This window comes from Adiantum capillus-veneris, chromosome 3 (genome assembly GCF_014529385.1).
Source record: "Adiantum capillus-veneris isolate H3 chromosome 3, ASM1452938v2, whole genome shotgun sequence".
In the NCBI taxonomy this organism is placed as follows: domain Eukaryota; kingdom Viridiplantae; phylum Streptophyta; class Polypodiopsida; order Polypodiales; family Pteridaceae; genus Adiantum; species Adiantum capillus-veneris.
The window spans coordinates 125375940-125401846 of NC_140933.1; the positions used below are offsets into that span (position 1 = coordinate 125375940).

The 25907-nt window shown below is 47.0% G+C and overlaps 1 protein-coding gene across 1 annotated transcript; it reads right to left on the minus strand.

The window, feature by feature from the left end:
• Window positions 1-23: 23 nt before the first annotated feature.
• Window positions 24-24132, minus strand: LOC147461657 (protein CONTINUOUS VASCULAR RING 1-like). Its single transcript, XM_086509147.1, has 7 exons — window positions 23866-24132; window positions 17225-17277; window positions 17038-17147; window positions 16777-16944; window positions 591-688; window positions 373-499; window positions 24-226 (listed from the first exon to the last, which is right to left on the minus strand). The coding sequence occupies exons 1-7, from the start codon at window positions 24004-24006 to the stop codon at window positions 156-158; spliced, it is 768 nt and encodes a 255-aa protein (XP_086365273.1). The 5' UTR covers window positions 24007-24132; the 3' UTR covers window positions 24-155.
• Window positions 24133-25907: the final 1775 nt, after the last annotated feature.

The window sequence follows — 25907 nt, forward strand, 5'->3', positions numbered from 1 at the left end:
TTACATTGGGTATACATGTACATGCCAGTATGGCCGGTCAGAACAGGATTAAGATCAGGAACTCTTTGACGGTTGCCACCTCTTGATAAAGCATGACTCTCTAATGGCCCATGGCATATGCATAAGGAAGGCCTGGATTCTTTAATAGCAGCCACTTATGACAAAGTACGACTCTCTATAGGGTAGATATGTTGCGGCATCGTCATGCCCCCCGATAGAACGATTTCTGCAAAAACAGAGGATTCCACGTTGTCAATGTAGACCTACAAACTCTGCCCACCCCCAAACTTGGGAATGCCTTTTGATCTGTTAAAACTCTTAACCCATAGACAGTTTATACCCTTCAAGCACAGAAATGAGAACCTCACATACCTATCCCTTCACGAACAGAGAGATTGGGCCGAATGATATCTTTCGTGTTCAGTAGAACGATGTCACCAATGTAAAGATGATTCGTTGGCACATAGACGCTGCAAAGCTCTTCTTCTGTTGTGTCATGCTGTAGAATAAAGAGTGGCAGAATGTGAAACGTGCTCTTGCTCATAGAAAACCAAGACTACTATATATATAGTGTTTAATTTGTAAAGTACCTGAAGAGTAAGAGAAGAAGTGATGAAGCCGAAGGCGTACTCTCCAACTCGCGGATGTCTTATAATTGCCACTTCTTTGAAAGCCTGAGTGTTCTGATCTGTGATACACATTGATGGAAAATATTATTTACAGAGAGTGTGCAGAGCCCACCAAAGAAAAGCAGGTGTCGTAGGCCATAGCCACTCTCACAGTATCATGAAAGTTTCTCAGCATTTAAGTTACTCCATCTCTGTGAGAAGTATAATTCACATACTCTCTGAACCTTTTCTCCCTCAAGCTCCCTGAGAAGCCTAATTCTCTTTCACATCTTTCACAATCCCTTTTTTTTTTCTGTTTAGAAAGTTGATTTAGGGCTTTTGGGTGAGAAATAGTTTGAAGGTTTGAGGAGCCTGATGTTCGAAGATAATCCCGCAAAGTTTTCGACCTCTCATCTGCAAGGTGTTCAGGTGGTTGTTTCTGTTGCAGTCGTCGTCACAGTCGTTCTTTTTTCGCCCTTCAGCCCTATGGTTGTGTTTCTCTCTTTTGTATCTCTGAATCGCTAGCGGTTGGCCCCTATGTTTAGTTTTACCTGAAAATTTCAGGGGTTTTTCACCACTTGCATCAAGATCTATGAGGCAGGATAATAAGAAAGAGGCGGCAAGATTGCTACATAATTGTTTAAGTCTATCTCTTGGCTCGTACCGAACACGCGCGCTCGCTGCCTGCTGCTGCTTGCCCTCCCTCCCTCGCCAGCACCTGTCGCCCCCCCCCCCCCCCCCCCCCCCCCGCCCCCCCCCTCCCGCCATCGCCCCCCACCCCACCCCCCCGCCCTTGCGCCGCCATCAACCTCTGCTGCGCACGCACTGCCTCCTGCCCTCCCCTTGCCGTACGCTGCCCTCCCTGTCCGCCCTCAGTCACCTGCCCACTGCCGCTGCCCTCACCCTTAGCCATTTACAGCCCCCCCCCCCCCCCCCCCCCCCCCCCCCCCCCCCGCGGGCATTTTCTTCGTTCTCTGCCACTCTCGCGCCGAAGGTCTCTTGTGATTGGCTCTGACAAGTGCTGGTTTCTGGACAGTGCTCGTTGGGGCTCTTTTGCAGAGAAAATTTCTTTCCATTTCTTCTCCGACACAGCAGCAGACACAGATGGAGGCTCGAGCTCTGCCACAGAGGGACTCTGATGAAGTCCCCTCGCCCGACCCCGCTAAGCCCACCATTCGACTTGCTCTTACTCTAACAGAGCAAGCGAGCCTAGCCGCAGAGGTGGATTGTTTGTAGCCGCCTTCCGTCATCTGCAAGATTCTCGGCACCAAACCCAACAGAGGAGAGCTGCGTGACCTTCTCCAAGCCCGCCTTCTTGCAGAGGTGGGCAAGATCTTGGACGTTCAGTTCCTCGAACGAGGCTACTATCAGATCGAGTTTGAGACCTCCGAGATGGCGTCCAAGGTCATAGCTATGAGCCCCTTGACCATCCGAGCAGTTCGAGCCCACTTTCGACAATGGAGACACGGTTTTGACCCTGCTTCAGATGTTCTCATAGAGGAGGCAGACCTTCCCATCTCCGTCTGCTTTCCTTGTTTGCGGAGGGAGTACCTATCACTTTTGTCCAGGATAGGCTCAGCGATTGGGACTGTCTTGGAGACACCTCGCACGGCAGCCTCAGTAGCTCCCAAGGCGGCCGGCATTCCCTCAGTTCGCGTTCTGGTCAGACACTCACACTCTCCCGAAGGTCATCCTTCTTCCTCGAGTGAGTGGGGGTTGGTTTAGACAGAGCGTGGAGTATTCGGGCCTCCCGAACCAATGCTTCATTTGTCGACAGATGGGCCATCTTGCGAAGGCCTGTCCATGGAGGAGGCCCCGACCTACACCACAGACTCGGCCCCAGCCTGCAAGGACTGGCCAGCAACCACAGGCAGAGACACAGAGCACACCCGCAGAGCCACCCTCTGAGCCTGGGGCTCCAGCGGAGGAGGGATGGCAGCAGGTTGGTGGTCGACCAGGGGCCACAGCGACAGCCTGGTGGTCCTCATGTGCCTGCCCAACAGCAGTGGGTTCCCACGGGGAACTGATTCGGTCCTCTTGAGCAGGACGGCGGTCCCTGCTCCAGCCCCCTCCTCAGCTTCACCCTCGACAGCCCCTCCTCCCTCCGAGTTCCCCCCCTCCTCATCAGCCTCCCCCCCACCTCCTGCTCCTGCCGCCTCTCCCCCTCGCCCCTCTACCTTTGCCGGTCCCCCCCACCCCTCTTCTCCCCACCTCCCCCTGCTCCTACACCGCCCCTCCCCCCCTCCCGCTCCAGTTCCACAGTCGACCCCAGGGGCAGGGGCAGGGGCATCTCCGGCTGCTAGGAGATCTCTTGGCAACGCCTTTGCCACGAGTCGCTTGGCGAGAGAGGGACAGCCTTTCTTGCGACCCCCTCTACAGGTACAGAGGTCTCCCTTTGCAGCAGTCCCTCGTGGTATGACGAGTTTCGACATTCGGCGCCGATGGGACTTCTTTGCCTACGACTTTACACGTTTTCTCAGCGACTCCTCATCAGACCTTGAGGAAGCATGCTTCAGGGTTCATGTTCTATTCCTTGCAGCTAGGGGAATAGAGGCCTTGGACTCAACGGTTGGCTTCTCTTTTCCCCTTTGCGGCAGGGACCAAACTGAATGGACTCTCGACTCAGTGTTGGAGTGGCTGCATACACAGGCCCCAGAGTTCTCTCACCACATGGGAGACCTAGGAGTTACAGACATGCTTCAGACTCTGTGGCCATTGGCCAAGTTTGCGGTGACCCCTCCAGATGCAGGTGGTCACTGATAATGCCTCCAATTGCAAGGCCATGGGGGATATGGTGGAGGCTGAGTTCAAGCACATTGTGTGGACACCATGCGCTGCACATTGCCTAGACCTTCTCATGGAGGACATAGGCAAACTTCCCTGGGTGCAGCCTACAGTGTCTGATGCGTCCAAGCTTACCACTTTTTTCCGCAAAAAACACCAGGCCTTGGCAATCTTCAGGAGCCACAACACAGTAGACATGGTGCGTCCCTCGAAGACCAGATTTGCATACATGTATCTGGTGCTTCTGAGGGTGTTCAGATTGAGAGATCCATTGTTGCAGACAGTTGTGGATCCAAAGTGGAGATTGATGTACCACGCTCAGTCAGAGGCGACCAAGTACATTCAAAGAAAGGTTCTTGATGAGACCTTCTAGACACAGGTGCAGTCCTTGGCAGTGGTTCTACAGCCATTGTATGTACTACTACGTGTCACAGACATGGAGGGCTCTACACTTGAGTTGGTGTATCATCTGTTTATGCAGATGAAGACACACATTTTTGGATGTACCTCATTGACACAAGATCTGTAAGTACAAACTACAAAGTGCTCTAATGTCCTCATGTGACATGTCTATTTATAATTTTTCAAAACACATACTTACTGTGACTATTTTGTTTGCAGTCGTGATGATATTTTGGCTATTGTAGAGACTCGATGGTAGTTCATGCGTCGTCCCATCCATGGGACGGCTGCAGTTCTCCATCCTCTCTACAAGAGCCAAGAATTGTTTGAGGAGGCTTCATTGCTCACACTGCGCTCTGAATATCTGAACATTATATATGATGAGGATGAGCAATTGATTCTGGATTCAGAGATGAGTAGCTACATGAACAGTTTAGGACCCACCTTTGTGCGGTCCGTAGCATTGAGAAAGGAAGCTACCAAGCTTCCTTTAACATGGTGGCAGAACTATGGACGCCAGGGCCTTCCCAAGTTGTGCCACCTTGCATTGCGCGTCCTTTCTCAGGTGAATACTGAAGTCTGAATTATAATTTATAATTATTGAATGATGAATCTATATTGTCAGCGTAACACTTGTGACCCATGAGTATTTGCTGTTTGAATTGTTGTAGGATTGCTCAGCTGGGGCATGCGAGCGCAACTGGAGTGCGTACTCTCTTATTCACACAAAGATCGCAATCGTCTTAGCACCAAGCAATTAGAGAGATTGGTTTATTGCCGTGCTAACATGCGGCTTGTGCGCAGCTTTCATGCCTTGGGGACACCCAAGCAGGTGAGATTTACATGCGCATTTATGAAAACAAGTCAATGATCAAAAGACACTGTTGAATCATGGACTATGTTTTGTCTTGTCATTGTAGGTGGATCCCACAGAGTTGAAGATGGTGGCAGATCCTACTGCGGAGGAGGTCGATGCACGGATTAGAGATGAGCAGGAGGAGATCCTTCGAGAGTTGCACACGGAGCTAGAGAGCATGGATCGCCGGGTCACTAGATCTCGCTCTCGAGCTTACAGTATTCCTCTTTGCATTGCTGCTGCAGATCCAGAGGTTGCACACAGAGAGAGCATTCGCAGAGGAAAGTTACCCGTTCGGCCTGCTCGTAGACGAGCCAATGAGGCTGTTCGACTCATCCAAACCCAGAGTTCAGAGGCTGATGATCCAGATGAGGGTGATGCACCCCTAGCATCTGTGCCAGAGGAGAGAGAGCCCGATTATGATGATGAGGGCAATGTCTTGATAGATGGAGACATGCTATCTGAGTCTTCATCAGCCTCTGATGATGATTTTGAGTAGTAGTGATTGCCCAATGCTTTGGGTCTTGGGACTTGGACATTTGTCATGACTCATTTATGCTTTTTATTTTGTTGCTTGAGCCACCCAAACTCTTTATTGAGTGACTATGTTATTTTTGTATCAGGATTCAACATTCACTTATGTACTTTTGACTTACACTATGCCATGTGGTCTGAACTCGATTCTAGCGGTTACATCACTTGTGCGGTGATTTTAAGTGTTTTTTGAAAGTTGTGGCTATGTTTAAGTATTGTGCAGTGTTTTTAAACTAGATAGGTTGTATATAAATTTGAAATTCTTTGTATTTTTAGCTTTTAAAAAATATACTACGAATTTTACGTACCTTATGCCCAATCCATACGGTACAACATACAATACGTACTGAACACGTACCGAATACTACGTACCTTACAACCTTGATTGGCGCGCCCATCCATAGTGTTTAAGACGTATGATTGGTTCCTTGCCCATGCATATGCATTGAACTCCAACCTACGGGTCCAAACACCAAGAAACTTGAACTTCAACACAAGGGTCCAAATTAATTATAGGGAGCAATGCTTGCCCCTCTCTGCCACTCACAAGCCTCTCTCTGGCTGAAGCTAGTGGTGACACCAATCATTTGACTAAAAATCTGACGTCGAGGCCACTGTGGTCACCGCCACGAGTGCCATGCCAATCTCCTCTGTCAAATCTTTATTACTGTAATCTCTATCCAGCTTGCCTTTGTCGTTGTTTATCTATGCCTTTGGCTTCAAACTCCCGAGCCAAACAAAGCGTAGAATCAAAATCATGACAACTGTGGTCGTACCTTGTGGGTACCGAGGCAGCTAATTGAGTACTGGTACAGCCATCCTTGTCCAAATGACCTTTGCCGCTTTCCTCTAGTAAACTCTTCCATTTGCTTTTGACTTCATAAACTTGAGCCAAACAAATTGCCGGGTTCCTTGAGAACTGTGCCAATGCATAGGCCGCTAAATGGATGGTTGACGATCCGTTATCCATAGCTTTTGGTCGGTTTTTCTTGCCTCTTTTGCTGCTCCCCGACCGCTTCAAAACCGCTCACAAGCCGCTCCGATTTAGCTTCCATCTCCGTCTCTTTCGAGCCGCCGCGTAGCACTTCAATGGTGGTTGTAGAATGTGCACCAAGCCGGCTCCTAAACACATTAGGATGCCAAAGTCTCTCCCTCCAAGAGGTGGCCGTACAAAACTCCACCAAGCTGTTTCGCCAAATTTGCCCTCTCTTGAGCTCCAAGATCCTCGCCTCCAAGGACTGCAAGATGGGCACAAAGCCACTCCCAAAACTGCTCCCAATTTCTCTCCAAAGGAGGGAGGACAAAAAACGTTGCATTTTAAAATGCAAGCCGTTGACCTCCTGCTGAGCTGGCATTTCAAAACGCAAGAGACTTCCCTTCTGCCTTCTGCGTTTCAAAACGCACGCAGAAAATTGTCGCCACGAGAAGAGGGCCGGTCAAGGCAGCAACGTTTCAAAACGTTGTTTGTGGGAAATTGGGTGGTCATTGCCTGGGGCATTTCAAAACACAACACACAAGGGGGGCGAATCCGATGACTGGCGGCAAGGGACTGCGTTTTAAAACGCAAGCAATGGAAGACAATGGCGTCATCAAGTCAGACCAACTACGCGTATTGAAACGCAGGGGAGAAGATGAGTCGAGGGCTGCGGACAGGTGTTGGCGACCTAGCTTCTCAAAACGCTGGCTGGCGAGGGGGGGGATCAAGTGCTGCGAACAGCTTTTTGAAAACGCTAGCAAGGGCAGCAAGGCAGCAATGTGGTGCAACGTTTAGAACACTCTTGCAAAGAGTTGGATGGAGAAATGTCACCAACGAGTGCCTTCTTCTACTCCTCTAGAAGCTGCTCCTCCACGCCAAGGCCTTCAAGGAGCACACAGCTTTGATACCATGTCAAAGTCGACGATGCGGAAGCGTAAAGACCAAGGAGAGAGAGAGAGAAAGAGAGAGAGAGAGAGAGAGAGAGAGAGAGAGAGAGAGAGAGAGAGAGTCTCCTAAACCAATCAACCTTGGCAATGAATAACTGAATATATATACAATGGAGGCAAGGGGTTGCTTATATAGCAATCCCAGTAAATTGCCCTACCCAAGACTTTGACAAATAAGTAAAATAAATACCTTAAAGCCAAACTAGATATTGGGATCACATTGGGCAGTTCACTTGAGCTACCTAAACTTTAACAAAACCGTCTAGAGAAAATGGGGAAGCCCAGGAACCGTCATGAGAATGACCGAAAGCTTGTCAATGCATGAATATGCAACCCAGTGTGCCAGGTGGCTAAGCTGTGAAAAAACTCCAAGAAGACCAGATGTAGCAATCTACGCCATAAACGTCCCCGACATCAAGGAAAGCCAAACTAAACAGTCTGCACTGTAGAAGCTACCGTAAGCTGCGGTAGTCACTCAGAGATCACACAGACCACCACCTGATAGTGTCCTGTCAGTAGGTGGGGTAATCCAAGATGAGAGGAAAGCCAAACTCAACAGTCTGCGCTGTGAAGGACCTTTGAGAAGAGATTTGGTCATACCAAACTATCTGCACCATAATCATCCTGTATAAAGAAGGGAAGCCAGACTGAGAAGTATGCACTGAAGATCCTCTGAGAAGAGGAAAGGCCAGACCAATCTGTCCGCGCCGTCTTGCTTTTATCTCTTGCCTCCAATCCTCCGGTGTCAACCAAAACAGAATCCGCGCCAACGCCACGCCTTGGACTCAACTGACGACTAATACCATGTGAGTGCGCATGCGAGAGAGAGAGAGAGAGAGAGAGAGAGAGAGAGAGAGAGAGAGAACACAAACGCTACATATGAGGAAGAGGGGACGATCAACCCCCCATGACAATCAGAGCAGAAGACCCGTACAATGATCAGATGATAATGAAATGTGTATCCCCTTGGCCCCATATATATGAGTGCCCAAGGTGTAACAAACTTGGACACTCCAAGTCAAGATTCTACCACGACACAGCAGAGATTTACTTCAAAATAGTTCACAATTGATTCGACACGGCCCGTGAAAGTCTCGTGCCTAGAGATATTGGCCCCAAGGACTGGCGCCCCTTTCGGTATTTCTTTTTGTATTAAATATGTGCTCAAAGTACAAGGGAGTGGGAGGGTCTCACTCTCAGACTCTGCGTCCAGATGCTTTGCAGAGTGGGAGCCTTGCCCACACTTATAAAGGTTTACAAGGGATGCTAAAGCAGAGCCCCAAAAGCTGAAAATCAAAAGCTACCCTATTTTTTAAAAATAGGTTTCAAAATAAAGCAACTCCAAAAGCTCTCTCTCTCTCTCTCTCATGCTTTGCGTAGGAGTTTTGCATAGCCAAAAGCTGAATTTCCGTACGCTTTTGCCACCTCAGCAGTCCGTGTTTTCCGCCGGATTTTGCACCGCAATTTGCGGGAGTCCGTAATACTCTTGCCATGTCAGCCCTGTCTGCCAGAGAAGTATGTGTGTGTTTGGTGTTTCCTCTGCCCATGGCCATGCCACGTCACCTAGTTTGTGACATACCCCCCTCTTGAAAGCATTGTAATCACCCTTGATCACGCCTGCAAAACAAACAAAGGCCATAAACTGTCTTAGCAAACACTGACTGTTAGTACCGACGCACTAGAAACACAGATCTAGCACATGTACTAATCGACAGTCACATCACAGGACATTACATGACAAATCACATTCAAAAATCCATTCGGATCTCAGACCATAATTAATTGGCAACGTATTTAGCAATCGCATCTAGATCCACTCGGGACCTCATAGATACCCGATTAACTAATCCATATTGCAATCACGTCTATTGAGATCTTTCAGACCGAAATGCAGCAATCATTTCGTTTATCAGTTCCTGCACTTAAACAAGTGAAGAACAAATCAATATCATATTATCGGGAATTCCAGTTTATAAAGTCATACAGCAGAATATTGTCAGCTCACAATATCCCTGAAACTCAAAAGAGACATCAATGACTTTAGTATCAAAAATCGGGGCAATCAATTGACAAAGGAGTGGAGCAACTCCCCTCTTGTGCATATCCACTGCACCAAATTCTGCCCAACTGAGTTCGGGGTTCAATTTTGGAATAGACTATGCTAAACCAAAAGCTTCAAGGTAAAGGTTCAAATATGAGGAGTATCTGCCAGGTCCTCTTGCTCTATCGACTTCGCATCCAATGCAAGATAGTTCTTGAATTTAACTAAGAACCGCCTTATCATTTTACCTTTTACCTTTCTTCCAAAATCTGTTCGAGTATCTCCTCGTTTTCCTCCACTTCGGGCTGCTCATTAGGCTCAATCATCGGACACATCGCCTTTAAAAGGCTTCAAGAGACTCACATGAAAAACATTGTGAATCCTCCAAGTATCGGGCAGCTTCAGTCTAAAGGAGACATCATTTATCTTTTCAAAAATCTGGAAAGGTCCATAGTATCTCATGCTAAGCTTTGGAAAAAGCAGCTCCTTTCCCTTTTTCTTTCTCAAGCATGCCTTCTCAAAGCGTAAGAGCACCCCATCATTCTCCTTTAATTTCAAATCGCGACGATGTCGATCTGCTGCCTTTTTGTGTCTTTCTTGAGATTTCTGCAAAGCCTCCCGGACCTTGGCAAAAGCCGTGTCCAAGTCCCGCGTGTACTTGTAGGCTTCAAAAATCTTATCTTTCGTGCTTAGGAAGGGTGGAACCTTCGTAGCACCTTCAATAAACTCAATGGCGCCTTTCCAGTTGAAGAGTGTATCGTGTTATTGTAGGCAAATTCCACCAAAGGTAAATACTTTTCCCATTGAGTCTGCTAATCCGAGATGTAAGACTTCAATAAATCTAGTACCATTGAATTAGCAATCTTTGATTGCCCGTCAGTCTGCGGATGGAATGATGACGAGAACTGCAACCGCGTGCCAATGTTCTTCCAAATAGCCTTCCAAAACAAACTCATGAATCTAGGGTCTTTGTCGGAGACAAACGTCTCAAGCATGCCATGTAATCTGAAGATCTGGGCCACAAACAGTCTCGCTAAGTGATCCGGCTTGACTGTTTTCTTCACTAGAATGAAATGAGTTTGCTTGCTAAATCTTTCAATAACAGTCCAGATACCATCATGCTCACTCTGTAATCTCGGGAGATCAAAAATGAAATCCAATGCAATACTTTCCCAGGGGCGGGTGGGTATGGCTAACCGCTGTAACAATCCATGTGCTTTATGTCTGTCAAACTTGACCTTCTGGCATACCAAGCAATTGCATACAAAATCGTCCACGTCTTTCTTGAGTCCGGCCAAAAGAAGTATCTCTCCATGCCTTTCAAGGTGGTAGCAATGCCGCGGTGACCCATAAAAGATGGTCAGTGGCATTCGGTTGGAATCTTTTCCCTTAACGGTTGTGTAACGCACAACATCGTTTTCTTCATCAAGTAGCCATCCCGAATGGAATATCCCGCTACTACCTCCCCATTCTGTATCTGAGTGAAAATATATGCAACATCTATATCTGTGGCATACTGATCGACCATATCCTCGAAGCTCCTATGATGAATCGTGGGAATAGCCAAAACCAACGGCGTCCGAGACAAAGCATCTGCCACCAAGTTCTTTTGTCCCTGCACATGCAATCTGAAAGTGAAACTGTGACACCTTTGCCCACCGCATCTGCTTTTCTGATAGCTGCTTCTGTGACAAGAAGTAGCGTAAACTCTGATGATCTGTGAAGACCGTAAAATCCGCTCCGAGTAGGTAATGTCGCCATTGAGTAAGAGCATGAATAACGGCCAAAAGCTCCCTCTCATAAATCTGTGCTGTCAATTCCGGCCGAGAACAATCGGCTCTCGTAGGCAATGACATGGCCTTCTTGCATTAAGACCGCACCCAAACTACGACCACAAGCATCAATACACTTCAAATGACTTCTGCAAATCTGGCAAAGTCAAAACTGGTCTTGTAGTCAATTTCTCTTTCAATGTCTGAAAGGCAGTCACCTCTGTGGGTCCCCACGAGAAAGAGACTCCTTTCTGTGTCAAAATATGCGAAGGGAAAGCAACCTCTGCAAACTTTCTAATGAACCGCCAGTAGTACGAACATAAGCCCAAGAAGCTTCTAACTTCATGGACATTCTTCAAATCGGGCCAATCACGGATAGTCTCTATCTTGACCGGGTCCATCTGCACTCCTGCTGCTAAGACAATATGTCCCAAAAAGTGTATCTCGGGTAGGAAAAATTCACTTTTCTTTGCATTAATCACCAACTTGTGATCTCGTAATGCCTGAAAGACCTGTAGCAAATGTTCTCTATGTTCTGCCTCATCCTTGGAGAAAACAATGATGTCGTCACACAAATTGCCAACAAATAGTCTGTACTCTCGAAAAATCATGTCCATCATTCGGTTAAATGTCACTCGAGCATTGGTCAAGCCAAAAGGCATCACCAAAAACTCGAATAAACCAAAAGTCGTCCAAAAAGCTGTCTTGTAGACATCTCCCGACGCGATTCGGATCTGATGATATCCGCTCTTCAAATCGGTCCTGTTGAAACAAGAGGATCCTTGTAGTCGGTCAAGAATATCATCGATCCTAGGAAACGAAAATCTGTTCTTGATGGTAATTTTGTTGAGAGCTCTATAGTCAATGCACATTCTCCAAGATCCGTCTTTCTTCAAAACCAACAACACCGAAGAGCAGTAAGGTGAAGTACTCGGCTGGATAAGACCCTGTTCCAAGAGGTGTTTCACTTGGTTCATAATTTCTTCATTTGAGTTCGGTTCACATGGTAAGCTGGCCGGTTCGGTGGTGTGCTTCCAGGTATCAAATCAATGGTATGATCCTCAGGACGCGAGCTGGTGGCAACTCGCCTGGCAAGCCCTCAGAAAAGCAATCGGCATCAGTGTGGAGAAAATCTTGGCGTTCTTTTTCTAGATCAGACACATTTGTTCTATGATGATCATTCAACTCTTTCAAAAAGATCAAGTAAACAAACAGATTGGATTTGATTAATTTTGAGACGGTCGAAGCCGATACAATAGGGACAGACTTACCCTTAAGTTTTACATCAAGTACAATGGTTCGACCCTTTTCTGTAGTCAAAGTCGCTTTTCTTGCTCGATAGTCGACCACGGCGTTGTTCTTATGGTACCAGGGAATTCCTGGGAGGACATCACAACCTTCCAATGGTATTATGTAGAAGTCCTCTTGCATCAAATACCCCTGACAATGCAACCGAAGTTTGCCAATGACAAGTGTAATGGCTACGTCCCTGCCGGGTGCCGCTAGAACTCTCTGCTAGTCGTCCCATCCGATCGGGTGTAATCTCGCGCCGCGCCGCTAATTCAGGTGAAATCAAGTTGGCCTTGGCTCCTTCATCAAAGAAAATCGGGGCTTCTTGATCTTTCACTTTGCCCCAAGCTCGGCAAAGTTCTGTACTCTCATCAATCGTGCTAGGGTCAATACCCATGCAATCTGGAACCAATCTTGCTTTCATATTGCCTTTCCGTCCACGTTCCTCAGCTGCTTTTGAACTCTCTGGGCTTTCTTCAACTTATCTTTCTGTGCCTTTTTTAGGGCACTTTGCAGAGATGTGTCCTTGTTCCCCGCATCCAAAACACTTCACCTCTTTGATGTAGTTGGCTCTCTCCCGCGGAGTGAGCCGGGGTCGTGCATCCTTATCTTTCTAATCTTAGGGGCTCTTCTTCTTTCTACTTTCATTTTTAGAAGTCTGTTCTATTTTCTACGTCATGATCTCATCTGTGGGGTAAGTCAAACTGCCTGAGTGTATGGCAAAGCCTCGTTTCGCATGACTTGTCAGTTCTTGAATAGAATATGACTTTTGCTCTAAGCAGTGATCTTGGATCTCCGTAGGAAGTCCCAAGGTAAACCGCTTAATCTGTTCTTTAAAGGAGATCTTCTTAAATGAAGAAACGAGTAGAAAAGAGCTCCAAAATCTCTCGCAATGTGTGTCCAAGATATCTTTCTTGGTCATTCGAAGATGGTTCCAAGCAGTTCGTATGTCGCGTTCGTACTCACGAGTCAACCAAGAAGAAATAAAAAGCCTTTTAAATTTCAGGCATTTAACTAGTGCTTTCTTGTTCAATAGAAGAGCGGACCACCATGTTCGAGCATTTCCCTTGAAGTAAGAGGTAGCCCTCCGTATCTTGGAGTGCTCTAAGTAATGCCCTCCAGAGAAAGCTATATCAAATTGTTATATGAAGGCCAAAGCCCTCAAAGCATCTCGAAATCCAGAAAAGGTGTCAAATTTAATTGCCTGTCCACCTTCTTTAAATTCTCAAACTTTCTTGCTTTTATCTTCTAGAAAATCATATTGGTTGGCTTTATAGAAATTCTTTTTCTTTGCATAAAATCTGCGATCATCGGAGTCCGAACTATTCGAAGACGAGTCCTCTGTAGAACTGTCAGAAACTGGGTGAAACCTAGGCTTCTTTGCCTTTTTCCGGAGCTTTGCTTTTTGCTTCGCTTTTTCCCTTTTCTGTCTTCTTCGCTCGAGTCAGAAGAGTTAGAAAAACTGTCAGAAGAAGAAGAAGAACTGGATACTCCTTCAAATCTGACATGCTTTTTCTGCTTTCTTGCCAAGGCAAAAGCAGATTGACAACCCAAATAACCCAAGAAGTCAGTTCCTTTCTTCTGCTTTTTGGCTTTGTTGGTTGCGTCAAAAAGCTAGGTAATCCGTGTATCAACCACCTCTTCTAATTCTTGCTCTGTACACATCCTCGGAGTAGAAGGATTCTTGAGTGCCGGTTTGAGGGGTGGTTTTGTGGCCTTCCGCCACTAAGAGTGCACTTCGTCAAAGAATGTCTGCGTCAAAAATTTTGCAAATTTGGGATCCTTCGCAATGTTGATCATCATCTTTGTCGCATCGTCAACCAATTGTCGACGCTTCATCTCTTCAACCTCCGCCTGAGTAGGTCGAGGCGGGCCATACTCCTCGTGAGAATCTTCTTCGTGATCTCTTCCCGCATCCCCAGATGCAGAGAAAGTTGATTGATCTCTGTTTGAATCCATACGTGTCGCGAGAAAAGGATCGGATTTCCGGGTAGAAGAGAAATCGGCCGCGCTCTGATACCACTGTAACAAACTCCAAGTCAAGATTCTACCGCAACACAGCTGAGATTTACTTCAAAACAGTTCACACTTCACAATAGATTCGACACGGCCCAACAGAGTTCCGTGCCTAGAGATAAAGACTGGCGCCCCTTTCGGTATTTCTTTTTGTATTAAATATGTGCTCAAAGTACAAAGGAGTGGGAGGGTCTCACTCTCAGACTTTGCGTCCAGATTCTCTGCAGAGTGGGAGCCTTGCCCACACTTATAAAGGTTTACAAGGGATGCTAAAAGCAGAGCCCCAAAAGCTGAAAATCAAAAGCTACCCTATTTTTTAAAAGTAGGTTTCAAAATAAAGCAACTCCAAAAGCTCTCTCTCTCTCTCTCTCACGCTTTGCATAGGAGTTTTGAGTAGCCAAAAGCTGAATTTCCATACGCCTTTGTCACGTCGACAGTCCGTGTTTTCCGCCAGATTTTGCGCTGCAATTTGCAAGGGTCCGTACACTGCTGCCACGTCAGCCTTGCCTGCCGGAGAAGTGTATGTGTGTGTGGTGTTTCCTCTGCCCAGGGCCATGCCAGTGTGTACCCCCTTGGCCCCATATATGTGAGTGTCCAAGGTAGTGGGCGATCAGCCCCAACCTTGGCCAGCAAGGTAAAACCTATGCTAGGGGTGGCCAGTCCGGAGACACTAGCCGTATAAGGAAGTGCCCTAGACCTGTGTGAAGCAACAGAGTGGTGTAAATCTAACATTTCCTTGTGTGACCCGTGTGTGTGTGTGTGTGTGTGTGTGTGAGAGAGAGAGAGACCCAAAACGCTTGCCTAATTGGATTGGGAAGTGCAAAGGCAACGCACCCGCCCCCCCATAAGCATGTAGGACATGGGGCCATAGTAACAGGGAACAGGCGAAACGGACCCTAAATGTTCCAAACCAGCGTTCTGAACAAGTACGGCTCCCGAAACGGAGTCAGGAACGGGACAGAACAGCGTTCCAGAACGGGGTGTAACCAGAACGGGAATCCGGAACAGTCAAACCAAAAAGTCAACTTTTTTTTTATTGGTGGCATGTATGGGCTGTTTGGGGACAGGTTTCGGGCTATTTGGAGGGCTGATTTGGGGCTGTTTGGAGGCTCGTCTCACCTCCTCCTCCAGCTCTCAACCTCTCTACTGAGCTACTCTCCTTGCTAAAGCTTTAAGCTAGGACATGGAGTTGTAGCTTCTACCTGTTCTTTTTTGGCGGAAAGCACAACACTCTCAAAGAACAAATGTGGCTTCTACCTCTCTTTCTCAAGCTCTATCCCTCCCTCTAGTGTCTCTAGCTCCATTCCTCTCTCTCTCTCTCTCTCTCTCTCTCTCTCTCTCTCTCTCTCTCTCTCTCTCTCTCACACACACACACACACACACACACATGAGTCAAACTCCATCCTTGTCTCAAGCTCCGTCATCGTAAAACATGTCTAAATATGGCTCTAATTAGGAGGATCGAATTCAAAAGCTTAGCTTATAGTTTTTCACTAACATATGAACCTATAATACATATAATATATATAGTTTCTTTGGTCTGCCGCTCTGGCCCCGTTTCCGTCCCCCCCCCCCCCCCCCCCCTTCCCTCCCATTCCCATTCCGGATAACTATGCATGGGGCTGCCCTACCGCCCATAAAACCTCACGACATATCAAATGTAGGGTGAGGATGCAAATGAAGAAAAAACAGTCCATGAGGGCACCTACAAACTGTGCCTAAGAGGTCATAAATCTAGACAACCAGGGACACTGCCCAGACCAGGCACACATGAGCATACACGAAAGATCTACCTCACTACGGCCGAGCACAACCACAAATCAACCCCCACTCACTATGACCTGTTCCTAAGAGAAACCGGGATGCCTACGGCATCATCCAGACGTGATACATTCTCAAAAATCTATAATTCTCTCACATAAGAAAACCTTCACATATCGGTCTCTCTTATCTGTTCCGTAAGGGCAACGTGACATTCTCTACATAAAAGGAACCAAGTACTCATTTGCTCTCTCTTCCTTCACTCTCTGTACTTGAAACTGCATAAAGGAAGAATTTTTAGCTTGCTGCTTAACACTAAAAGAATCCAAGCTAGATTAAAATGTAGGTTGCTTTACAAACATTGAACTCATGTTACGCCTTAAACGAGAGTGTTGACACAGTTCTTAACAAGACTCCACCAATCGCTTCATGCAGCAGTTCCTAACTTCTTGATGATTTTCAATGCCGAAGAATGGGACTAGCAGCGTATCAGGACTCAATTGAACAGCTAATGTCAGTTTTGAGTTGAAAAAGAAGTGGACTCCTGATCAATTATCTTGTCAGGAAAAAGGAACCCTAATCCTCAGCAGCGAGTTCTTAGAACAAACAAAAATACAGCATCATACAATTAGTTCAGAAGCAGGCCCCACAAAAAATGTTCAGCAAACTCCGTCAGACATGATATGCCCTGCACAGGTATTTAAGGTATGAAATGCTTTGATATCAGAAGACCAAGCACTCCTACAAAAAAAAGAATCCTTTACAAAGGACAAAAATAGGGCATCTCACCTGGGGAAATTGCAGCACTAATCTGTTTGGATGCTGAATAAATGTGCCTTACTAAAGGCATCCGCTTAATAAACCATTCCCCGACAGATAAGATATTTGCTCCAACCCACGAGGACACAAAAACACCAACTGAAAATATAAAAAGAATGGAAGTAACAAAACCAAGTCCTGCATATTATCACCCCGTGGACACAGATTAGTTATAGATTGGTCTCAATCTTTACGTGAGAAATGTAAAACGACACAATAAATACACCATACCAAAGATGTTGATGCCCAAGTGAGCATAAATTGGCGAGAAAAATCCATCAACGAATTGGATGAACCACCATGTGACATAAAAAGTAATTGCAATGGGGAGTAGTATAACACTGCACACAGGTACAGAACTTAGTCTCTACAAAAAATTTCGCACATATTACATCAATAGCAGCAAAAGCACTATTACCATCCACTCATGAACTTTTTGGATACCCACCCCCGCAACATTGACGAGTATGCCTGCAAATACCATTCCATTTGATCATAAACAAAATCTACCTAAGAGCAGCTAGAACAAGAAAAGAACAGGGGCAATCAGAATACATGCTGAAGATGTGCAATCAGAATTCTGAACCCTTGCAGACAAGATACACAAGTGTTCTTGGATCTCAAAACTAATGACAAAGCATAGCAAACCTGGAATAACCTCAATGATACTGAATGAAGAACAAAGACATAAAATAAGTATTTCCACAAGAAACTAGTGCTCAGAAAGAAAGGTTTATTAACATCTCTTATAGGCCAAAGTCGCCCATGAGACCAATCAAGGTACAAGTAGTGATAAAATATCATGATAAAGGTACGGATATGAAATTTATCATCCTAACTAAACCTGTAACTAGATAGAAAAGAAAAATCACTTATCACAAACTGATGATTTGGCTGGCCCCCGGGGCCCGAACACTGCAACTAAAGAGGTGGCAGCAGTGACACGTGGCAACGTACGGAATTCTCGAAATTGCGCCGCATAATGCGCTGGCAGCCTGGCAGGGCTGACATGGCATTCCGTACGGAAGTCAGCGGAAATTACGCTGGCTGATTTACGGCAGCTTTTGGGGGCTGAATGCTTTAATTTTTATGGCAGCTTTTGGGCCTATTGCTTCTGAATTAAAAGCTTTTCAGTTACTGCTTTTGGGGCTCTGCTTTTGGGCATCCCTTGTGCTTATAAATAAGCGGGCAGGGCCTCACTTCTCAGAGCATCTGGACGCAGAGTCTGAGAGTGTGCACCTACCCACTCTCTTGTACTTTGAACACAGATTAATACAAAAAGAAATACCGAAAGGGGCGCCCGTCTTTGGGGCCAATACCTCTGGGCACGGAACTACGCCGGGCCGTGTCAATTTTGTCAACTGTTTTGAAGTAAATCTTTGTTGTGTCGCGGTAGAATCTTGACTTGGGGTGTCCAAGTTTGTTACATTACTCCTCGTGATTCTAGGCTGTAAGCTTTTGAGCATCCCGCTCATCCCAATATCTCTATAGGTGAGTTCCAAAAGTTTTGCATTGTTCTCGCGATGACGTGTGACGATGGCTCCAACTTCTGATGGTGACGAAGCTATGGACGTGATCCGTGTGGTCGTGGACGTCTCAATCTGCAAATGGCAATAATTGTCATCCCTCTACTGGGGCAATAATTGTCATCCCTCTGGTGGGGCATCTCTCACATTGCAGAACCATGGGTAGGCAAACGCACTCTCCTGGAGCTATTGGAATGACACCCAAAAAAGTCTGCAAGGGTCCTCAATATGTCGGTGGTCCAAGCTCTGCTGACCTCTTATCTCTAGAAAGAGTTTCTCTATGGTGCCTAAGCCCACGTTAAAAGAGCCCTTGATACCTTTGATCCTCAAAGTTCATAATCTGGAAAAAAGGTCCAAATCCTTCTCGGAAAAGGCAAAAGTATCTCCCATTGAACTCATAAACAATGCAATGACATCCATGTTGTTTCTCTGACTCCATCTCTTGTATACACATCCGGCGTGTCACGTGCACATCTAACCCTATGTGCATGTGGACAGGTTGTTCTTACTTCTAGGGTTTAGGAAGCCTAGGAAGTGTTCTAGCACCTTTGTGAGCCTGTGCGCGGGCCGTGCATGTCCAGGCAGCATACCCTCTGATTGCACAACCCAAGATCATTAGCATCATGATACAATACCACGCATGAGTATTTTCCACATAGTTACATGGGACGGCGGGTCGGGGTCGGGAACGGGGTCGGGACGGCAAAAGTCAGGAAACGGGGACGGGGTCGGAACGGCAAAAAAAAAAAAGAGAGTTTTTTTGGCATTTTTTGACCTACACACATGCCACACACATAGAGCATCACTTTGACCATAAATTTACACTAAATAGAACAAAGAACACGAGTCATATAGGCTGAAATGTGCTAATAAAACATCGATGATCAATGGATACAAAATGAGAAGTGCATGCCACAAGGGCTCAAGAGTCAAAAAGCCTAAAGGACTTAGGACAAGCCTGAGGCCTCAAGGATAACAAAAAGTACAAAGGGCTATGTAGTAGGTAGAGTCGTAGACTCAAGAGTCTAAACTCGAGAGTCGAGTGATCAATGATCATCAAACTCAAGAAGTGCTCGCCTGTTGAATCTCCACATCGTCGTCGTAGTCGAGGTCGTCAGCAACGTATGAGGGCTCCGGCTCGGGAGGCTCGCATTGAGGCTCGAAATCCTCCTCTAGCTCCTCCAAAAGAGTATCGGCCATAGATGGATTCTCTTGTGCCATCTCCCACTCAGTGAAAGGATCTGCCTTGTGTGTGATGCTCTTGGCAAGCATGCGCAAGTTAGCGCTCACAAACACCAAATCATTGGCCCTCTGAACGCCAAGGCGATTCCTCTTCTTAGAGGCAATGTGGCTGTACACACTCCATAGTTGCTCCAAGCAACTAGTGGTACATGCTTGGCTAAGGACACGAACAGCCAAGCGCTGCAAATGTGGGCCATCTCCTCCATAGTCCTCCCACCACAAAACCGAGCCAATCTTGTTGCGATCAAGCTATGCATCTACACATCCATAGGAGCCCTTCTTTTGCCTGTAGTTGAGTAGCTCGTCTCTAATCTTGCGCCTAATGTCACTGCTAGGCTCAAGGCGCTCCAATGCAAGCCGCCATCCTTTGCTCACCTCCTTGTCGGTCTCTTGACGCCTTCCTTGAAACTCAGGGTCAAGCACATAAGCTGCCGCATGAAGTGGAGAGTAGTATCCATTCCACCTCGACTCACACAAGCCATGAATCTCCGCATACTGAACAGGGTCAGGCACAAGCTTCTCAAGTGCCTCTATCATCCGATCCATGGCTTCGTAGACTTTGCCAATGCATGGCTGCAAGCCATCCACCACTCAAAGTAGGTGTAGAATAGGCTTGACCATGGCGTCAAGAGTCTTCACCTCCTCCCACCAAGCGGCGTCGTCGGCCCATTCTCGGCATTTCAATCCTACTGCTGATGTAGACTCCGTCATGGCCTGGAACTCATCACTGAGAAAGAGGCCCCTCAAGGCTCCGCCACATGTAGACAAGCGGCCTAGCATAAGCCAATTGAATGCAAATCTTGTCTCTGAATATTTGAGCAAAGACAACTGGCTCCTCTTTGAGAATTCATGGCGCACTTTTTGATGGTTGAGCACAAAGGAGACAATTCGAGAGGCGTCACCAATGGTGGGTGAAATCCATGACAAGTTCCCTATGTCCTGGAGGAGGTTATTGAGGCAATGCGCCATGCAAAATGTGACATGGATGCTGGGATACATGCCCTCAATGATAGCTCCGGCTGCCCTATTTGACGCCTCTCCATCTGCAACCATACAAAGGACATTCTCCAGGCCGGTGATCTCTATGGTGCTTGTCCACTCCGCAACAAGCATCTCGGCGGCCTTGCCACTATCGGATGCATCATGTGACTCCACAAAGTACATCTCCCCCCGAGAGTAGGCCACCACCCCGTGGATGGACCGCTTGCGGGTGTCGCTCCATCCATCTACAAGAAGAGAGACGCCATTGGTCTCCCACAAATCCTTTGTTGCTTGGGCCGCTTGCTCCACGGCAAGCTTCTCTTTGTCAAGAAGGGTGGTGCGAAGCCTCTCCGATGAAGGTGGCACATAAGAGGAGCCATATTCCCCTATTTTCGTAACCATGGTTCGAAAGTATGGAGACCTATCCACACAAAATAGAGCATGTTGCGTTAGTATGGAGAGTCGAGAAATTATAACCCATTATGAATACAAAATGGAAGATTGCAATGTGCATATGCCAAGGGAAACTCACCGCGAAGCATGGAAGGCAATGTGGTCGTGGAAGAAGAATCGGGCAACCGACCTATCTACCTCTTCCTTCAATTTAGGATTCCAATTTTCGTTGAGAGTGGTTTGGCGATGCGGAAGGGAAGAGGACGGTGTAGATCCATGGCTCTTGAAGGTTCGAGAGATGTCGTCAAGGTTGGCTTCCCTTTGCTCTCGCGGTGTCGCCGTGGCGGAGGGATCAACGGCAACAAAACGGCCCCTCTTGGCCGCTTCCGCAACCTCATACACCGTGAGTTTCTCAAGAAGATCCAACCTCTTCTCGGGAGCTACATGAGGGCAAAACTTCACCTCGTGACCGGGTTCATGAAGAAGATGGGCTCGCACTTTGTTTGAACCACCCGATCTCTTGTATGGACATAGCTTGCACGTCCATGGTCTTGCACCGCCACCTTTGCCACGCGAGCTAAAGTCGACTTCATCCCACCACGACCACGTTTGCACGGCGGGCCTCCTTCGAGAAGAAGCGGCTTGAGAAGTGGAGTTGGCTTGAGATGACATGATGGTGGAGAGACTCGAGAGAGTAGAGCTTAGAAGTTAGAAGGGTTAGAGGAGAGCTTGTGTGGAGAGAGAGTAAAGGAGAGCTTCAAAGTGGGTAGAAGAGGGAGAGGAGAGCTTCAAAGTTCAAACTTGAGCCTTGAGCTTGAGGGAAATGGAATGAGCTTGAGCCTTGAGCTTGAGGGAAATGGAATGAGCATTGAGCATTGAGACTATGAGTATTAAGAGGCCCAAGGGAGCCTTTTATAGCCTCCCAAGGGCCAAGGCTTAAAAAATATGGCAGTTGGGGCTGCACAGAGCCGTTGCAAACGGTCAAAAACGGTCACTTTTTTGAATCCGACCCCGACCGACCCCTGCCGTCCCCGTCCGGTCCGTCCGACCCCGGTCCGACCCCGGTCCGACCCCGGTCCGTCCCCCCTGCGACCCGCCCGTCCGGCCCGTTTTCCGTCCGTCCCTCGGCGTTCCCAGCCGTTCCCGACCCGGTTACGGCCGTTCCCCGGCCCTAGGGCCCGTCCCCCCCGTCCCCTGTAACTATGATTTTCCACCGCATGGTTCCAGTTTCCGACCTTGTGTGTAAAACACTTCTTATGAGTCATTTTATTAAAAGTGACTTTTGGAATTCTTTCTTGTAAGTTTGTTGGGAAGTTTGCCCTATCCAACATCTTTCCTATAAACAAAGACCTAGCACTAGCAGAAGAAGGCAGAAGAAGCATGGACACAGAAAGGGCACGCACCCGCAGCAGACAGGCAGGCACCCTCAGGCTCCCCAACATTTACCACAGCATCTAGAGGCATTGTACCAGACTTTGTGCAATCTAATGCAAATACCTCTCTAGCAATAGAGAGAAGGGCCCTTGGAGGGAGGTTTGGGACCCCATCTCGTGTCGTCTCTTCTCTCTCTCTCTAGCACTCTTTGCACACTCACTCACAATTTGCATTCCACTCGTATTTTGGTCATTGCACATTTTTTCATTAAGTCAAGGAAGGCTCTCCCTTCTCGTCAGTAAAAGGAACCTTGAGCACTTTCTGTTCACTCATCCTAAGCCATACACCATCATTCACTTCCGTTGCACCTTACACGACGTATGTGGCCTCTCGTGGTATACCCTCGTATCTCCCCGCCTCCAATCTCAAATTGTGCGATGAGGTTTGCATCTGCCCAATAGCACCCCTAACACCACGTGAGAAGTCTGGACTCTGTGTCCATGTATGCAAGTTGTATGGCAAAACCCACATAGAAAAGTACACAAAAACTAGGACTGACAATGTTCCATTTTTGTGCCCTATGGCTGTGAGGGCTTGATCCATGTCCGCTCTGTATCCAATTTTACAATATCCATCCGAACAATGCGGTTCACGTCTATGCAACTAAGGTCAAGGAAATGATATCGAGGCTGTAATCAAAGGGTGGGAACCCATCTGTATCCAACTTCACAATATAACACAGTTCAAGTCTGTGCGACTAAAATTGAGGATCAAGGCTGTAATCAAAGGGTGGAATGCATTAATCAAAACATGTAAAGCCAATCGTGTGCACACACCGTTAGTATACTACCATTGGTTGTCTCCCTCATCAGCTAGCTGCGTGAAAGAGATGAGAGCTAGACGGGGATAGTGTTGCTATGATAGCTCCCATAACCTGTGGGAAAAAGTCCATGACTCGAAATAGCGCCTCAATGACCACTGGGGTTTCCCCATCTGAGCCGTCACGGTACTAATGACTTACACTAAATCATGCATGCAATCATTGCTCTAGCAACCTCTCCATATGCTCCCATTCACCATAGTGGTCTCTCTCTTGTTTCGTCTTGAGGGTTTCCATAATGAGCATATAGTGCAAGAAGAAATACACAAACGCACCAATGTGAGGTCGGTCATCTCTTTGTATGTATCCAAAGAGTTTTTGACTTTCCACCTTCATCCGTCTTTTCATTTCTTAAACTCACCCTTCACTTATGCATAAGATGTTTTGAAAGGTTTTTTATTTTTCCAAGAATGGAGACCTGATTGTGATCGTGCAGGATCGCCGGTGAGATGATAAAGCACAGACTCAGCACAATCTGCTTGGTTAATACAAAGCTCTGGAAATCCATGACTCAAAAATTGCACTCCAGGAGCAGCAGAAACCATGGAAATCTGAGAGATGAAGGTGTGTGTGCGTGTGCAGTGTGTGTATGCACGGTCTCAGAGAGAGTATGTTTGTGTGCACGAATGTGGGTGCGCACAACGGTAGAGAGAAGGATCTGACCTCATGGTTGACTCCGTTCAAAGATGCGGCGGGCTTAAGAGGGTCTTCTGGATCTTCGGACGACATCAGAAGCTGTCGATCTCCAGCTGCAAGCCTTGATCCCGGCGGACCCGTAGAAGAAGGGGCGCTGTCTTCGCCCATCAAAGCCCGCACACACGAACGACCGGGCGAGGGCGCGCAAACACACTGTTCTCACACAATCTCTCGCACACGCAAAAGGGCAAAGCTTATCGACAGCTGCTCTAGCTAAAAACTTGGACTTTGGAAAGCACAAATCCTACAGAAGAGAGGGTCACAGAGCTCGGCCGCCCCAAAACGCGAGTGGATCGAGTCTTGCGTGTTCAAAATGCTGGCATTTGCTCCCTAGCCTAAACGTCTCTTTTCCATGTTTTCCTGATGGATTGTTATTATCCTGATCGGTCGCAAATATATTAAATATATTGTGGTGTGTAGGCGTCGTACTCGAGGTTCTTGGAATGAGCCCATCAGTTGTAACCAACCTTTAGCATTATATAAAGAGGCACGCTCAGTTTAGTCTCATTCCCTCTCTCGTGACTGCACGTCACATTGGTGGAGATGACGAGCATTCACTTTGTTGCCTAGCTTCACTTTCTTGCTATAGTGTTCTTGCTTCACATAGCTATGGAGTTTTCCATCGAGCCAGACTAGGAGCTACAAGCCATTCCCATCTCTACGAGTCATACATGATGCACTCGCAATTCGATTTTGTGGGGTCAGACAACCCACGTCCCAATTGTCATCCCTCAATCTTTTCGCCTTGATCTCGGTAGTGGTTGGTGATGTGGCCGACACAGCAGAACGATCAAAGCCTCACAATAGACTATATTGAATGAAGCCTGGGGCTGGACACAGAAGAATCATTCTTCGTCCTCTTCATCGTCAATGTTCTCTGAATTTGAACTGCCTTGCTTGCTTTCCATTTCCCTCTTGCTTGCTGCTATAAGCAGTTCTTGGCAGCATCAAACTCTCAAAGTTGTGCCTACTGCAACCACACTTAGATTTGCATGCAAGTCTTTGCTTCCCTTCCCATCAGTCCCTTGCATAGTCTGTATTGCATCTTGTCGCACTCTGGTTACCAGAGTCTCGTACACATAACCTGTTGAGGATTTTTAACATTTAGAATATCAACATGGGTGCCAAGAATCGAGTCGTAGTGATGGCAGCCAACCGTTCAATCTGTGATGGAAGACGTCTTGATGGGGGGGAGTACTCTTCTTGATGTCCTTAATCCCCTAGTCAACGTCCCTGACGTCCTCATGAACTTTGTGCACACAGGTATTGCAAGACTTCTTGTCCTCGCGCAAGCTGACCAACAGATCGGACCAAACATCACGATGGTAGAAAGCTCTCTTGGTTACTTGCTTCTGGATGAGAGGTGATCCAACCCCAGCACAAAGAAACCTCGGATGTGTTGTTCTCTTGGTTTGTTGGTGGTTTTCAAGTGTCGTTGTTTTCCATATGTTCAACGAGATGGGAGTTTCTGCAGCTATGCTGCAGAGGTGCCCGATCTTTTCATTTTGTTGGTCATGAAGTAGAGCTACAATCTTGAAGCTCAATCTTTCCTTGTGTTTAGTGATAGTCTTTTCATCTTTAGCTCATTTCGCATGCTACTTTTAGTTGAATAACCGTTATCCTCACACCAAGCCCCTTATGGGAGGGATGTATGTCACCAAAAACATCATGTTCATGCCATTATGCCATAGCCCTCCTTTTGTTGTTCCTCGCTTAGCCATTTGTATTGGGATAGCGACCTGATGCATTGCCTATGTCGGGATGTTGTTTTTGTCAAGTCGAGTCCTCTCAGAATTTATCCATTAAGCAGTTGTAAGCTCGCTCCCCCCGAATGAGGCGTCGGAGTTGATGCAATCCCTTTAGTCGTGCCGAGTCCCTTCTTCGTCCAAATTTGTAAAAAAGATGCCCATCTTTTTTCTCCCTAAGGAGGGAGGTGTGTATGTACTGAAATGCTTACAAGACCTTCTAGATGGTTGTTTTTGGACAAACAATTCAAACTATAGAGTCTA

What these genes read in the sequence shown, in the direction of transcription:
- LOC147461657 (XM_086509147.1), bottom strand. Translation starts at nt 24,006, where the DNA reads ATGGGCGAAGACAGCGCCCCTTCTTCTACGGGTCCGCCGGGATCAAGG. An exon ending in TGAACGGAGTCAACCATGAG is followed by an intron (nt 17,278 to 23,865) that starts GTCAGATCCTTC and finishes TGGTATTTGCAG; the next exon opens with GCATACTCGTCAATGTTGCG. An exon ending in AAAAAGTTCATGAGTGGATG is followed by an intron (nt 17,148 to 17,224) that starts GTAATAGTGCTT and finishes ACCTGTGTGCAG; the next exon opens with TGTTATACTACTCCCCATTG.